We start from the raw sequence: 17,238 nt of genomic DNA on the forward strand, positions 1-17,238 counted from the left end.
GAGTTCGGAGGTTTATGTGTTTGGAAGTTTACGGGTCTAGAAATTATAAAGTTTAGGGTTCGAAATTCCATGGTTTTGAAAGTTTAGCGGTTCGAAAGTTTATGAAATTTGTGGGTTCGAAGGTTGTTGGTTTGAAAGTTTATGGCTTCATATTTATTATATCTAAATTATTTATGAATACTCTTGAGAAGTCATTTTTCTTAATTCGCGTACCAAACACCGGAAAATGAATAAGATTACTATACTTGTTTTCCAAGAAAACATTTTCCGTTATACCAAACACACCCTATATATCAAAATTAGTAGTTCTCTACTTCTCTTCTCAGATTCTTGGATTCTGATATTGCACACTCCAAAATGCACCATTAAGTTTGTACGACACACAAAGTAAAATGCTTAAGCAAGACCTAATGAGAATGTACAACTAGTAATTACAATTATATCAATCAAAAAGCTGAACATACACGTCTAATTGTTCCTTGAAATCCAGTTAGCACATCAATTCTACCCATTTTCACCATTGCATTGGCAAAATCAGCCTCAAATGATATCCCCAAAAATGGACTAAACATCCCAAAGTAAGAATCCACAACACTCCTTGTTACCGCATCTTCATATAAGCTAGCATCAGATCGTAACACAGCAAAACCACTCCTAATATTCTGCAAAATTTGGTTGTCAAATGCGTCGCTGCTGCCTTCATCTATCGGTAATCGGACATTAACGTTACCATTCTGTGGGCAAGTAGCCATTAATTCTGGTAGGAGACTGGGATTTATTGATGGATCAGAACCTCCTCCAGGGAAGAAATTGTAAAGCCTTTTGGTCATGAAGAAACATGCTGTAGTACCAATTGTATGTGCAGCTGCAAATTCATTATTTCTCTTAATTATGATAATTAATTGGATAAAACTGTTTATAATAGCGTAATGAAATCAAAGCAACATAAGAATCATGCATGTGTAAATAATTGGTGATTCAATTTAGTATTCTGGATATTAAGAATCATGTGTAATTTTTTTTAGGTGGCCCATTTCCTAATTAAGTGATCTCGTGAACTTCAATTACTGAACACTAGCTATATCCAAATTTCACCGCTCAGAAAGGAAAGATGCCTTTCTTTTTTCTTATTTTTGTCGCATTTACTGACCAAGGGTGAAGAATTTCATCTGTTTGCATTGACTTAATCTACTTATAATTATAATAATTCATATTCCAAGTGAATTTAGTATTAAAATGAATTGAATGGTACGTATATAAGACAAAGGTGAAAGTCATAATTACCTTAAAATCTGGCTTAAGGATGTAATTAAGAAACCCAAAATATGGTACTTCTATTTAAATAGAAAGCTCCAAAACCGTGGCTTAGCTAATGACAATATAAGTTCATATCCCTTCAATGTCTACCAACCTACAAAACCCACAATCTCTGCATGTACAAATGCAATACTCAGTGTGACTATTTGTGTTATGTTGTGTTGTGTTGTGTGCGTGTGCGCGTGTTTGTGGTGTTTTCTCTCATTTTTTTCAGGTCAGTGCTGAGCAAAAACAAATTCAAAATTTAGTAACTTCAGAATTCATATGGTATTACTATATGTTGACATTTTCTTGTTTGCACACGTGTATATGGAAGTAATAAGTTTAATTAAAACAACATGAACGAGCGCCCTCAATAAAAAATAAAATTAGTAGACGAATAAGAGAGAGTATGTTAGAAATAAAATAATCAAATTGGCTTTGAGGCGTGAAAATCGACTGTCCTTAAAGAGTTATCGCCTGTATACTAATTTAGGGAAAATACAAAACGATTCTCTTCAGGATACAACAAAGCCTGCAGTAACACTTGTGATTTTCTATTACCACTTCGTTGGAATTCTTGTGTATTTATAGGCAACCAATAGACCCTTTCAGAAAAAATGTCTTGTTTCACAAACAGACACGATTATTTATTCGAATTTTGAATTTAAAATTCAAATAATTAATTAACTCTAGGATCTCGTGCATGTTGAGTTAATCTCGTGCCTGTTGAGTCAGTCTCGTGCCTGTTGAGACAATCTCGTGCCTGTTGAGTCAGTCTCGTGCCTGTTGAGACAATCTCGTGCTTGTTGAGACAATCTCGTGCCTGTTATGTGCTATTTCATAATGATCAGTTCCGAGGCTAACAGGCATGGTACGAGTAAGGTCGGTCCCGGGAGTGTTTCACATGACAGGCACGGAACTTCTTTCTTCCGATGTGGGAAGAATCCAACTTCCAACTTGCCAATAACAAACTATCTTACAATCCCCCACTAGTTTGTTATTTCACTTCATAACACTTGTGAATAATTGAAAGTATCTTTTACAGATTTGAACTTTCCTTTAGTGTAAGTATATTAAAGTTTTGACGAAGTTAATGGTATCTTAAGATTTGAACCACAAATCCTTGTGCCAAAACCGAAAATACCACACACACAGCGTTATCTAGTAGCTTAGAAAATCCAGTATTCGCTTTAGCACGTTTACGGTCATGTGCTCATCCTGAATTCATGAATATTTACAAGATCAACCCTTTAAATCTTGCTAGAAGCGGCACCACTTCAATATTCATATAGGTGGAATTAGTTAATATGTCCCTGTTACTCCAGACATTAATAATTCCATTAAGATTAATCAACATCTTCATGTAACAGTATGCACTTTGGAGTTTGTCTTTATGCCCCTGTTATAACAAGCATTTAACAACTCCTTAACTCCTCATATAACAGTAAGTAGTACAATAGAATTAGGGCTCCTAAAGAGGAGATCAGTGCTTAAACAATACAAGTAACTTGTTATTACCCATTGAACTTATATTGTTAGAGTGTATACTAACTCAAAGTGGGGTTCCCATTCCTTGTATTTAATTTAAGGGTCTCAGCTTCATCCCTCCACAAGTTTGTTGTACTACATCTCTACCTAATAGCTTCGTAAGTGGATCAGCCAAATTCTTATTTGATCTCACATATATTATAGTTATAGCTCCATTTGTAATTAATTCTCTTATACAAGCATGTCTCAAGCTTATATGTCTCGATTTCCCATTATAAATTTTATTGTAAGCAACACACATTGTAGTCTCACTATCACAAAATATGGAAATGGCTGGCATAGGTTGTGGCCACAACTTTATATCAAGTAACATATTCCTCAGCCATTCTGCTTCTTTTCCAGCAGCTGCTAATGCAATAAATTCAGATTCCATAGTAGAATGGGAAATACATGTTTGTTTCTTGGATGCCCAACTAATGGCTCCACCACCTAGAGTAAATATCCATCCTGATGTGGATTTATTATCATTAACACTTGTAATCCAACTTGCATCAGAATATCCCTCTAATACATTAGGAAAACCATTATAGCAAATACCTAAGTGCTTTGTATATTTTAAATATCCAAGTACTCTACTTATTGCTTTCCAATGATCATTACCTGGATTACTGGTAAACCTTGAAAGTTTACAAACAGCAAATGCAATGTCGGGTCTAGTGCAATGCATTGCATACATCATACTACCTATCACACTTGCATACTCCAACTGTGCTACTGCTCTTCCAGTATTTGCAGTTAGCTTAACACTAGAATCATAAGGAGTATTATACCCCTTTATTCCTAAATGACTGAATTTAGTAAGAATTTTATCTATATAATGTGCTTGTGACAAAGTCACTTGCTTGTTATCTCTTTTGACCTTGATTCCCAAAATAGTATCAACTTCATTTAAATCCTTCATTTTAAAAACTGAGGTTAGATACTTCTTGGTCTCGGTAATTCCTTGTAGATTCGTACCAAAAATCAGCATGTCATCGACATATAAACAAATTATTACTCCATATTCTTTTGTAAATTTAGAGTAAATGCACTTGTCTGCATTATTATGTACGAATCCGGTTGATAGTATTACACTATCAAATCTTTCATGCCACTGTTTAGGCGCTTGTTTAAGACCATAAAGAGACTTTATCAATTTACAAACTTTCTTCTCGTTTTCCGGAAGAACAAATCCTTCAGGTTGTTGCATATATATTTCTTCACTAAGGTTCCCATTTAAAAAGGCTGTTTTAACATCCATTTGATGTACGTAAAGATCATAGATAGAGGCCAAGGATAAAAGGACTCTAATGGATGTTATTCTTGCAACAGGAGCATATGTATCAAAATAGTCTATGCCTTCCTTTTGAGTGAAACCTTTTGCAACTAATCTTACTTTGAAGGTTTGGACAAAACCATCTGTATTGTACTTTCTCCTAAAGACCCACTTACAACCTATAGGTTTTGATCCAAGAGGAAGATCAACCAAAACCCAAGTGTTGTTGGATATAATTGAGTCCATTTCATCATTAATGGCCTCTTTCCAAAAAGCAGCGTCTCTAGAAGACATTGCTTCTTGAAACGTCTTTGGGTCTTCTTCAACATTTAATACAATTGGAATTTGATTACAAACGTTTGTACTATCTCCTTCAACAAGAAATACTATAGATTGTGAAGAAATAAAATCAGAACCAAGATGTTTTTCTTTTCTTATTCTTTGGCTTTTCCTTGGTTCTATCTGCATATCATCACTTCTTTCCTTAGTTTTAATAATTTCAGAAAGCGACAATTTATTAGCATCGATACGTTTTCCATTTATTTCAGTCATTTCATCAACATTGTCATTTATAAATCTTTTTTCAATAAATTCAACATGTATAGATTCTATAATGACATTAGATTCTAGATCTAGCAGTCTATAAGCTTTGGAGTGTTGTGCATATCCTACAAAAATACTTTTAATTCCTCTAGGACCCAATTTTGTTATTTGATGGTCAGGTACTCTATAATAGGATATACACCCCCACACTTTAAAATAATTTAAATTTGGTTTTCTACCATTCCAAAGCTCATAAGGCAAAATATGCATACTCTTTGAAGGCACTCTGTTTAAAATATAACATGCAGTTAGTAGTGCTTCACCCCATAAATTATGTGGCAAATGTGCATTAAGTAACATAGCATTAACCATATCCACCAAAGTTCTATTTTTCCTTTCCGCTAACCCATTTTGTTGAGGAGTATAAGGGGCACTCATTTGATGTATTAGGCCATGCTCTTCACAGAACTTATTAAATTCGTTAGGAAAATATTCTCCGCTTCTATCACTTCGAATAATTTTAATTTTCCTACTCCTTTGATTTTTCACAACAGACTTGTATTCTTTAAACTTTTGAAAAGCTTCGTCCTTAGTTCTAAGTAGGTAAACATATGTAAATCTAGAGAAGTCGTCTATAAAAGTAATTTAATATCTTTTGCCTCCTCTAGTTAATTCTCCATTTAATTCACACAAGTCTGAATGTATTAAATCTAATAGTTCTGTGGATCTTTCAACTTTACGAAATGGTTTCTTTGTCATCTTTGCTTGTATGCAAATTTCACATTTTATATGTTGAGTTTTACATGATATATAACCATTTTTGGACATATAATTCAAGGAGCCAAAATTTAAATGTCCTAGTCTAGCATGCCATAAACAAGAATCAGACTCAACGATGTAAGCAGAAACATAATTTATTTCATTAATACTCAATTTGAACATGCCGTTACAGTTATAGCCTTTTCCAACAAAAACATCATTCTTAGACACTATTACATGATCAAACTCAATAACTATCTTGAAGCCTTTCTTTGACAGCAAAGCAGCAGACATTAAGTTTTTCTTCATATTAGGAACATGAAACACATTTAGTAATGTCAACTTCTGGCCAGATGTGAAGTTAATCTCAATACTTCCTTTTTCAGCAACATCTGCCGCAACATGGTTTCCCATCAGGACTTGTTCAGAATCCTGCACTTCTGCATATGTCTTGAACATCTTCTTGTCATAACAGACATGAATAGTAGCACCCGAATCTAGCCACCAGTCTTGAGTATTTGTAGCAGCGGTAGCCACATTCAACTCTGTGACCATACCAATTTGCATTGCGGAAACCATGACAACCAGTCCTTGGGCAGAATTTTCCACTAAGTTTGCCTTTTCAGAATTTCCAGATTTTTTAATCTTTCCAGACTTTTCGGTTTTGCCTGCATTGAAATTTATTCCTGCCTTTCTATATTTGCAGTCCCGAATCATATGGCCTTTTTTTCCACAATGATGACAACTAAAGTTCTTTCTCTTTTTAAAAGAAGACTTTTTGGAAACTTTCAGATGTTTGTTCCCACTTCCTGAATCATTCTGACTGACAAAATTGACAGCGGATCTCGAAGGCTGACTAATAGCATCACGAGCATGGGTCTCACTTTCAATTTGAATGTGAGTACGAAATTGTTCCACAGTCATTTTATCCATAGAATGTAGGATTTTCTTTCTATAGTCATTCCAAGAGGAAGGCAATTTCGAAAGAATAGCACCTATTTAAAGTGCATCAGGAATTTTAACTTCAAGATCACTTAGTTTTGATACTAAGATTTGCAGTTCATGAATCTGATCCATTATAGGCCTAGTATCAAATATTTTAAATTCAAAGTACTGCAGAGCCAGGAATTTGTCAATACCTCGTTTTTCATTCTGGTATGCAGTTTGTAGAGCAGTCCAAATCTCTCTTGGCGACTTCAGATTGTAGTAAAGATCATAGAGTCGATCTGTCAAAGTATTCAGAATATGGCCGCGACACAACAGTTCATCATGTTCTCGTTTCTTCCTTTCTTCCTTGACTACGTCAGAATCTTCTGTTGTGGGCTCAGGCATCAGAGGCAAGGCAGAATCAAGAACATAGTAGATATTGAGAGCGGACAACAAGAATATCATCTTGTCTCTCCAACGGGTAAAGTTCGTTCCATCAAAGCGATCAAGTTTGATGAACTCCTTCGGACTCTCAACAACAGACATCAATTTCTCCATAGCAGAATAACTATTTAAGATTGTTAGAAATAAAATAATCAAATTGGCTTTGAGGCGTGAAAATCGACTGTCCTTAAAGAGTTATCGCCTGTATACTAATTTAGGGAAAATACAAAACGATTCTCTTCAGGATACAACAAAGTCTGCAGTAATACTTGTGATTTTCTATTACCACTTCGTTGGAATTCTTGTGTATTTATAGGCAACCAATAGATCCTTTCAGAAAAGATGTCTTGTTTCACAAACAGACACGATTATTTATTCGAATTTTGAATTTAAAATTCAAATAAATAATTAACTCTAGGATCTCGTGCCTGTTGAGTTAATCTCGTGCCTGTTGAGTCAATCTCGTGCCTATTGAGACAATCTCGTGCCTGTTGAGTCAGTCTCGTGCCTGTTGAGACAATCTCGTGCCTGTTGAGACAATCTCGTGCCTGTTATGTGCTATTTCATAATGATCAGTTCCGAGACTAACAGACACGGTACGAGTAAGGTCGGTCCCGGGAGTGTTTCACATGACAGGCACGGAACTTCTTTCTTCCGATGTGGGAAGAATCCAATTTCCAACTTGTCAATAACAAACTATCTTACAGAGTATACCACTGAGCACAACAAGGTCTTTCTCAGAAAGGCCTTTATCCGAGAACTTAGCTTTTAATACCTGAATGGAATCGCTGACGTCCGGCATATTTTCTGCTAATGATAAATTTGATATCACTCCATCTCTTCTTCCTGTTTCCACCTCATATGAAGGTCCATTTGCCTGTTGCCACCACATATGTTAGTATAAAAAAATGTAGAAAAGCTACAAATTTAATTTGTTCAATAGTGTAGTTAATGAACTGAAACATAACTGATGAGACAGTTCAATTAAAAAAATAATTTACCAAAACAACAGCATCCCTAGCAGCCAAAGCAACAATATCAGCGCAAGACACAACACCAGGACACATTGCTTCTACTTGTGCTTTGGCTCTTTCCATCACTTCAAAACCTCCTACCCCTTGATGTCCAAATGCATGCCTCTCTGCATTTTCTCCATTATCTATCAATATTGATCCATCACACCCCTGTTCATCATCAACAATAACAATAGTTTCACAACTTTCGTCTCGGATCACTTACACATATGTAAAAAGAATTCTGTTTATTATGAACCTACTGACTCTAAATTCTGAATTCGCTAGAATTTATTAGAAATGATGACCTGAACAAAACAATCATGGAAATGAAGCCTAAGCAAGACAGGAGCAATATTTTGGTTGGAGGCAGCAACTTCACGGACAACAGCACTAACAACGGGCTCAACATTAGGACATGTGCTTTCATAAAAACCAACTCTTAGTTGGCCTTGTGAGATCCCTGCTAGATAGCTAAAAATTACAATGAAAAATACAAGTACCATTGTGTAAAAAGTATTTTATTGGGTAATTGTAGTGAATTCTTGGAAATAAAAAAAAAAAAAAAAAACAAAGAATCAAGTAAAAGGTGGTCAGAATGTAGGAAGCAGGAGAGTAATATGATTCAAGAAATGGTAGTACCAAAAAAGGGAAGAGATGAAGAGAAAATGGAGGAGGTGATGTTTGTGTAATGTACCCATCCACTATATTTCTACATAAAAATTTCTTTATTTTATACTCCCTCTTACCACACTTAAGTGAATTAAGAGATGGCAATGTGTCAAGCGCCAAGTTGCATGATTTTGGGGGTTTCCTTTTCTTTCTTGAATTTTCTTCTACTTCATCCTATTTTTTTCATAATTGATATTCATTAATTTTAAAGATGGTACTCCCTTCGATTCATTTTACATAACGGTCCGAAAACTATTCACAGAAATTATAGTCTTATATATATCATGATATTTCCATAACTATAAGAGCATATTATTAAGTAAAGTGATATGAATTTAAAGTATAAAATTGTATCTTTTTAAAAACCGATTAATAAGAAAAAATGTGACGGAACAAATGAAATATTAAAAAATTTGTTATTATTGTAATTGAGTTAGCTGTAAACATAGAAGGAGTGCCAAAATAGATGAATAATACAACTGTCAGTAGAGGGATTCACGTGTAGATACAGAACATATAGATTTTTGGGTTTTTGGATTTTTATGGGATGGATGAAGGCAAGCCATTTAAGTTTCTTTGTATTGTTTAGTGTCCCCATGAAGCCATTTAGGTTTCTCGTCCTAAGTTCCCCAAGCCAAAGGTCATTCGGTAATAACATAGTGTTTCCCATGTTCTGTATATATATGCATATACAGAACATATGCATACATATATGCCCCATTGTCTAATGCTGAATCTGTATGGGTCGAAATCTGTCTTTAAAATATTTGAGCCAAGAAATTATTAGGGGAAGAGTTCCCAAGTCATCATTTGTCTAAATGGCCCAAGCACATTTTCAATTATTTATCTACTCTTGGTACTTTGATTCGCAAATTGAAGTGAAACACCTATGTCTTTCATTTCACCAAGATCTAATTTTTTAAAAATAGAAAATGGCATCAAATTTATTGAAGCTCCAGAATCACAAAGTGTTTTTTCAATGTATACTCCTCCTAGAGTACATGGAATGATAAAACTACCTGGGTCACCGAGTTTTTGTGGTAGCTTAGTTTGAAGTATATCACTGCATTTTTCAGTAAGTATTACCACAGAAACTTCTTCCAATTTCCTTTTGCTTGATAAAATTTCTTTCAAAAATTTGGCATATGAAGGCATTTGCAATAAAGCATCAGTAAAAGGAATGTTAATGTGAATTTGTTTTAAAATCTCCAAAAACTTTGCAAATTGATTACCCAACTTTTCTCTTTTCATCTTTTGTGGGAAGGGAATTGTAACAGGGAAAGAAGTCAAATTTTTAGTATTTTTTTCTTCTTTTTTCTTGGCTTCTTTCTCTTCTGATGGTTGAGAGGGTGTCTCAACATTCTCACCCTTGCCTACCTGTTGTTCTGATTGATTCTTTTCTTGTTTGTTTGCATAGGGTTCATCAAGAGTCATACCTGACCGTAAGGCAACGGCCTTAAGGTGTTCTTTGGATTTTTCTCTGTATTGCTCGGTAAAGGACCTTGAATCTTTTCAGACACAAGAGTTGTCAATTAGCTTAACTAAATTTCAAGATTTTTTAGAGCTGAATTTTGACTTTCCATTTTTTCATTAGTAACCTTAATGTACTTGTACAAAAGGTCATCAAGACTTGGATGACCTTGTTGAGGCCTTTGCTCATATGGAGTTGCTTGCTGATAAGGCCTGAAATTTTGTTGTCCACGATTTTGATTTTGATATCCGGGTGGACTCTGTACCTGTTGCTTTAGGTAGTTTTGAGAGTTTTCAGCATCATTTGCATTGCTCCATTGAAATCCTGGATGCTTTTGTGCTAATGGACTTCTAAAAGGATACAACTTGTATCCGATGACATTGACATGTTCATCATTTTGATTGGTTGCTTGACATTCGTGGTTTAAATAGTTTCCTCCACACAAGTCACAAGCCTCAGACTGGCTTGGTTGTTGTGTATTTACTTGAAAAGATTCAAATTTTTGTGCCAAAGAAACAATCTGTTGTGTTAGTGTATTTAAAGCATCCACCTGATTTACTGTAACAGTTTTCTTAATGATTACACACTCAGATAGCCACTGTATGGCATTTTCAGAAATTTCATTAAGCAATTGCAATTCTTCTTCTGTGTGGTTTTTCCCATTATAGAACCTCCTGCAACTGCTTTTATTACATTTCTAGAAGATGGTTTCAAACCATGATAAAAAATGTACAACTGCATATGTTCAGGAATGTCATGATGTAGACATTTCCTTAACAATATTTTCAATCTTTCCCAAGCTTGATAAACTGACTCAGTGTCAGTCTGCAAGAAGTTAGATATATCCTGTCTTAACTTTGTTGTTTTAGCAGGGGAAAAATATTTATTTAAAAATTTCTGAGTCATTTGGTCCCATGTGGTAATAGACCCTTGCGGCAAACTTCGTAACCAAGTTTTGGCCTCTCCTTTTAAAGAAAAACGAAATATCCTTAACTTAATTTCTTCAGGAGGTACTCCATTATACTTTGTGGTTTCAACTAATTCTAAAAAGTCAATTAAATGACTATGTGGAACTTCATTTAGATCACCAGTGAAAATGCAAGATTGTTGAATTTGAATCACGCCTGTCCTGATTTCAAAGTTATTGGCTGCTACTGGAGGTTTCCTGATACTAGATTCACAGTTAAAGCGATTAGGTCTAGCATAATCCCTTAGGATTCTATTTGCTGGTTTTGGCGCCACTTCATCAAACTGCTCCTCTGCATTAGCTAGTGGTGGAATTTGTAGTGGATTGTTATCATCTTCTAATTGGTGCTCCATTCGGTTACAAATTATGTTTTGAGAAAGGTGTAATATTTTGACTACTATTTGAGAAAACCAAATTGATGAAAGGTGTGTTTGAAATTGTAAATTAAGACAAATTTCTTCTGAAAAGTTTATATTTAAAAAGAGTTGGGAATCGTTGAATTCACTTGATATATCATTTCAATAAAATCTCAGTTTCATACGTATTTCTCTAAAGAATAATTGCTTATTGCTAATACAATTGTATTTTTACACTAAGAAATAAATAAATAATTAACACTCAGTGAGGTTATGTCAATTAATTGATTTAAAACTAGTGACGATTAAACTGAAATATCTTGCTTGAATTGTGCTCAAGGTCGTGAGAATATTTTTACTAGAAAATCAATAATCTTGCCTTCAATAATTTCTCCGTGAGAATTAAAACTGAGGAAAGCAAGATTACAAACTTGAAACAATAATCTTACTAAAAATTACTTTGACTCTAATATTATGTGCTCAAGTGTAGTAAAAACTTCGTGAGAATATTTTTACTAGAAAATCAATAATCTTGCCTTCAACAATTCCTCCGTGAGAATTAAAACTGAGGAAAGCAAGATTACAAACTTGAAATAATAATCTTACTAAAAATTACTTTCACTCTAATATTCTATTCATCAGTTATTATATATTAATTTTGCTCCGTGAGAATTATAAAATTAATATAAGAATAACTTAGATATAAAATATATAGATGTGATAATAATGATTAAAAAATCATCATTCCATCACAATATGAAATGTAAATAGAGTTTCAGACCAATAATGTATTGAAACTGAGATGTATTATAATTATATCAAGCTTCATCAACTATGCCAACAAAAAAAAATACTCCATTATGGAGTAAGAAAAACTAAAAAAATACTTTCAAAAGACTAAGAATATTTTTACTACAAAGAGAGATTAGAGAAAGAGACCAAGAACTCTTCTCTTTCTCTTTAGAACTTAAGAGAAACTAAATAGGAAATTGGATACAAAGTGGGATGTTCTTTCTTCTACAAACATATGCCTATTTATAGAAAAATTTCTACAAGACCTTGGTGAGAATTTGCAAGATAATATCAATATATCATATGGACTTGATGAGAAATTGACATGGCAAATTATCATGAAATTTTGGTGAGAATTTGCCGTAACTTTTATATCTCTTGACTTTCTGTAGTCTTAGATGAAATTATCACTGTCACACCTCCTTTTTGTGCGCCTGCCCCGAAGGATAAATGCGTGAGGGGAGTTTTTCCATTTTAAGTGACATTATTCGAAAATGGGATTATTTATTTAATTCAGAGTTGCCACTTGGGAAAGGTTTGGCTTTTGGTGTCCCAAGTCACCGGTTTATCTTGAATCCCAATTCGAGGAAAATATTCGACTTTCCAAATGAAGTCTGCGAACCAGAAATTCTAAGTAAGGAATTCTGTTGACCTGAGGGAAGGTGTTAGGTACCCACGGATCCCGTGGTTCTAGCACGGTCGCTTAAATTGTTATAATGGCTAAATATCTTATTTTAATGCATGTTATAACTTGTGTGCTTTTATTAAGTTTAAAACCGCTTTATTATTATTTTTATAGAATTGCAACGTCGTGAAAATGGATCTTCGAACCACGTCGCAATCAATGCACCCGTGGTTGTTGATACATTCCGACACCGTTGAGATTTGGATTTGGGTCACATAAATGCGCACCCGAATTTAAGAATGTAAATTAATTAAAATCGCGCCTAAAGAGTCTAACGCGTTATTATCTTTGAGGAAGGCAGTGAAATTCGCTAAATGGACCATCCCAAATTCTAAGTATTTATAACAAATAATTAGAGAAAAAGGCAGTGAATTTCATTGATTGATAAGATCCTACCACAAAGCATAAAAAACACTGGACCATGAGCAAAAGAAACAAAAAAAATCCCAAACGAGGTCCATGGTTGATCTACACTAGGCTGGGAAGGACTAGGTTCTTGGTTTTTGGCTTGGAGTAGTTTCAGCATATCCTGAAGAATGCCATCATTCTTTTCCTTCTCTTTTGCCAGCTCAGTTTTGAGAACATCTCTCTTAGTCTCCACTTCAGCCAACCTCTTCTTCAACCTATCAATCTCAGCATCCTTAGCCCCACTTTCTTGCACCAAAGCTCGCACTTTGCTGTTCACTGGTACCTTTTCGGATGAACCAATTTCTTTGGGAGTGGTTTGAACTTCATAGTCACAAGCAGTTGGAGTGTTTTCCCCAAAATGATCCATGCGTGTACCAACTTCCCATTTCTTGCTAGGTACCTTGAAATGTGCAAGTACAACCGTGAGAATAAAACCATAGCGTATGGAGTGAGTCTTGGTGACATTTAGAACCCTGTCAAGAAGTTGGATGATAAATCCAGGCTAACTGATTTGCCTCCCACTGTCCAAACATTCCATAAGGACTAGGTCTATGAATGTGACAATGTGCCTTCTTTACTACCTTGGCAACACACATTTGTTCACAAATTCGAACAGCACTTTGTGGGGTGGATTCATCTCACTTTTGTAAATAGCCTTGGGCTCAAGCTCCTCTTCATTGTCACCAAACTTCCTAGTAATGGAAAGGGCAGTAGGGAGATTCTCTAGACTTGGCCATTTGAACTTCTTATAATAATTGTACTCTTCAGTAGGTACACCTAAGATCTCTCTCAGTTCTTTATCATCAAAAGTCACTGTCACCCCCCTTAACCACACTGGTGACCCTACCATCTTTGATCTCTCAGTTTGCCATGAACTCCGCAATCTCAGTTCTGGCCAGCCTTCCATCCATCTGAAGGACCATGTCTTTCTAACCTTGCAACTGTAACTTCTTCAGTAGCATTAACATCTCTTCCTCCTCCAAGTCCTTGAGGAGTCTACCTTTCAAGATGGTTCTCTTCCAAAACTTAACCATCTTGTCCTTCTCAATATCAGATTTTTCTTCTTCTTCTTCTTCTTCTCCACTCCATTCTTATTTCTCTACAATTTTTATTTTTCTTGATTTCAATGCAGACCTGGTTCTTTTAGCCAAAGTAGATGGCTCAACAGACTTTGTTTTTGAAACAGACTTCTTTGTGGAAGTCTTGACTTTCTTAGCTTTTGGAGTTGTCACAACCTCCACATCTTCTGTCTCCTCTTCATCCTAAAAGACCAGGTCCATCTCATCAATTGGAATTGCCTTAACAGGCTCAACCACTTTCTTTTTTCCCTTAGCAGCAACTTTTCTCTTACTTTCTTCTAAGGCCTTTTTCTAGCTTCTCTTGAAGAGTTTCTCTATTGGAAGACACCTCATCCATGCGCTGCTTCAGCCCAAGGATTTCGGTATCTTTGACTCTAAGCTCCTATCGCATTAAATCATCTTTTTGCTTAAGCTAAAAAGCCAAATTAAGATATCAATCACTCAATTGACCGAAGCACAAAAATAAGCCAAATACGGTCATATTACTTGCTCATTGAGATCAGCCCACTCTCGAGATACCCTCTCCAAATGAGCTCGAAGGTCACCTAGCTCCCCTTTATTTTGGGCATTAAGGGCCTTGAGTTCATCCAATTCAGAGACAAGCTTCCTAAATTTGTCCTCACAATGAGCCAACTCTGCTTGTGACTTGGAAAAGGCTTCGTTGGAGAGCTTAAAGGCTTGAGAACACAAAATAAGGGAGTCAGAAAAGCAAGAATCGAAACTTAAGATACAGCGGTCAAATCAAGATTACCTGTTGTCGAAGCTTCTTAGCCTCTTCATACATCAACGAGGCATCGATATCGAGGCCTTCCTCAACCCCTGTAAAAAATCCTTCCAACATATTATTTTCTCCGGGGGATGCCCCTGCAGCAGGAGTTTTCATATCTTGGGCATCCCGTATTTGCCCAGGAAAGAATGATGGGCCAGGCAGAGGCTCATCTACGTTGATTACCTCGACTGGGTCAATGAGGGCCATCTCCCACCTACAAGGGGCTTCACCACTGGTTTTTTCGGGTTCATCAACCAGGTGCGCTTCGGCACCCGATGTGTTTTAATCGATGGACAGCCCGGGGACTTCGTCTAAGCCATTAATTTAAACTACCTCAGTTCGGGTTGGGACCACCTCGGTGGCCTCGGCTCTAGCAACCTCCGGCTCAGTCGCCTTCAGCTCAATAGATTTCGAGGCAGCAGCACTTCTTCTCCCCCTAAGTACCAGCGAGCAATCGTCACTCTCTTTGCCCTTGGCATAAAGACTTCCGGCATCCTCCCGAGTCGAGACCATTGAATCGGCCTCTGGCTTTTGAACTTTAGCCTTTTTTTAGTTCGGGGACCCGGCCGGTGATTTTTTCTTTCTCTTTTTCTCCTTGGAGCGCTTCTGGATATCTGCTTCCCCAGGCAGGGTTTCCCTCATCAAAACAGCCTCTCCAAGGCCTGTATAAGCACAAAGGATGAGAATACTAGCGAGATATACCATCTCTATAGAGCTCAAGTATGAATAGAGATAAAACTCACCATGGTTTTTGGCTTCCCAACGGGCCTTAGACAGATCGCGCCACACGTGCTTAGCATACGGGTAGACCGAATCGAGTCATCGGATCCAGCCTGGAAGATTCTTGACAGCACCAGGGTACCACTCGACAGCTGTATCATCGAAGAAAGTTAGTTCAAAGTCAAGAACAGGTATCCGAGCAATGGAACATGTTTACTTACGATTTATATTCTATTTTTCGGGGAATGGCATTCGCTCAGTAGGGATCGGGTCCAAGGTCCTAACTTGGACAAAGCGGCTCATCCACCCCCGCTTCTTGTCTTTATTGATGCTAGCAAAAAAGGCCTTCAGGGATTGACGTTTCAACTTAATCAGGCCACCTCGGTAAAGCCGGGGGCTATACAGTCTAATTAGATGGTCGAGGGTAAAAGGCATCCCCTCAACCATGTTTGAGAAATACCTATAACAATACGCCAAAATGATGGATAGATTTGTCCAAGTGTCACCTGATATTGGCTGCAGAAATCGAGGACCACTGGATCTATCGATGGTAAAGAGGTTTCTACCGGGCCTAAGGTGAAAGGATATGTGTATATATTGAGCAAACCGACTTTGTGCTTGGTTAAGTCTTCCCCTTGTGAAGGAATCTCTACTTGCACCGTCTTTCCCCAACGGCACTCGGCCTTCACCTTCTCGATTTCAGTTATTAACTGATATATCGAGACATGGGATCGCATTGCCTCGGAACAGAGGAGGGGTTTTCAACTTGGAAATCAAAAGATGTATCATAGGGCCTGGGAGTACACTCCTCGATACTAGGAGGAACTACCGATTTACCTTTAGTCGTCCGAGAAGACAATGAAGCTTTTTCCTTTTGAGGAATAGTTTTAGAGGTCTTTGCCATTTTTAAAGCGAAGGATCCGAGAAAATGGAAATTGTCGTTAGAAAATAAAAGGGAGAGTTCAAGGAAATTGAAAGGGGCTAAATGAAATCTTGGAAGCACTAAGGGAGTAATATCAGCAAAGTTATGAGGTTTTGTCTATTTATAAAATCGTTTGAACATGCGCAGGAAGCCAGAAGTCCGACCGTTGGCCGCCTATAATTAATGATTTTGAGAATCATGCCAAAGCAACCCTTTAGTCACTTCAACCGCTTACACCATAATGTTGGCATTAGAACTAAAGCATCGGGAATCAGATTGTCAGAAACAATTGAGAACAATCTAAGAGTTTGGCTCGAGTGGTCACTCCCTCGATTATTTAACCCCCGGTCTACCCGAGTTGGAGCCAGTTCTTGCTCGGGGACTATGTATAAAGCCTCAAGGCTGCTTTCTTCTCTCGAGTTCGAGCGAACACTCACTTGATTATTTAGCCCCCGGGCTACCCGAGTTCGAGCCAGTTCTCGCTCGGGGATTATGTATAACGCCTCAGGGCTGCTTTCTTATCTCGAATTCGAGCGATCATTCACTCAATTATTTAGCCCCCGGGCTACCCGAGTTCGAGCCAGTTCTCGCTCGAGGACTATGTATAAA

The 17,238-nt window shown here is 36.7% G+C and overlaps 1 protein-coding gene and 1 non-coding gene across 2 annotated transcripts; one reads left to right on the forward strand and one right to left on the reverse strand.

The window, feature by feature from the left end:
- Nucleotides 1-293: 293 nt before the first annotated feature.
- On the reverse strand, nucleotides 294-8,591 carry LOC107768891 (peroxidase 43-like). The gene is made up of 4 exons (XM_075242742.1): nucleotides 8,097-8,591; nucleotides 7,777-7,959; nucleotides 7,490-7,652; nucleotides 294-865 (listed from the first exon to the last, which is right to left on the reverse strand). Exons 1-4 carry the CDS (start codon nucleotides 8,292-8,294, stop codon nucleotides 447-449), a joined length of 963 nt encoding a protein of 320 aa, XP_075098843.1. The 5' UTR covers nucleotides 8,295-8,591; the 3' UTR covers nucleotides 294-446.
- A 2,091-nt stretch (nucleotides 8,592-10,682) lies between these two features.
- Nucleotides 10,683-10,789, forward strand: LOC142176823 (small nucleolar RNA R71). Its single transcript, XR_012705630.1, has one exon. It is a non-coding gene; the product is annotated as a small nucleolar RNA R71 (small nucleolar RNA).
- Nucleotides 10,790-17,238: the final 6,449 nt, after the last annotated feature.

This window comes from Nicotiana tabacum, chromosome 22 (genome assembly GCF_000715075.1).
Source record: "Nicotiana tabacum cultivar K326 chromosome 22, ASM71507v2, whole genome shotgun sequence".
Lineage (NCBI taxonomy): Eukaryota > Viridiplantae > Streptophyta > Magnoliopsida > Solanales > Solanaceae > Nicotiana > Nicotiana tabacum.

What these genes read in the sequence shown, in the direction of transcription:
- LOC107768891 (XM_075242742.1), bottom strand. Translation starts at nt 8,294, where the DNA reads ATGGTACTTGTATTTTTCATTGTAATTTTTAGCTATCTAGCAGGGATC. An exon ending in CTAGGGATGCTGTTGTTTTG is followed by an intron (nt 7,653 to 7,776) that starts GTAAATTATTTT and finishes TGGTGGCAACAG; the next exon opens with GCAAATGGACCTTCATATGA. An exon ending in AGACCTTGTTGTGCTCAGTG is followed by an intron (nt 866 to 7,489) that starts GTATACTCTGTA and finishes ATGAATTTGCAG; the next exon opens with CTGCACATACAATTGGTACT.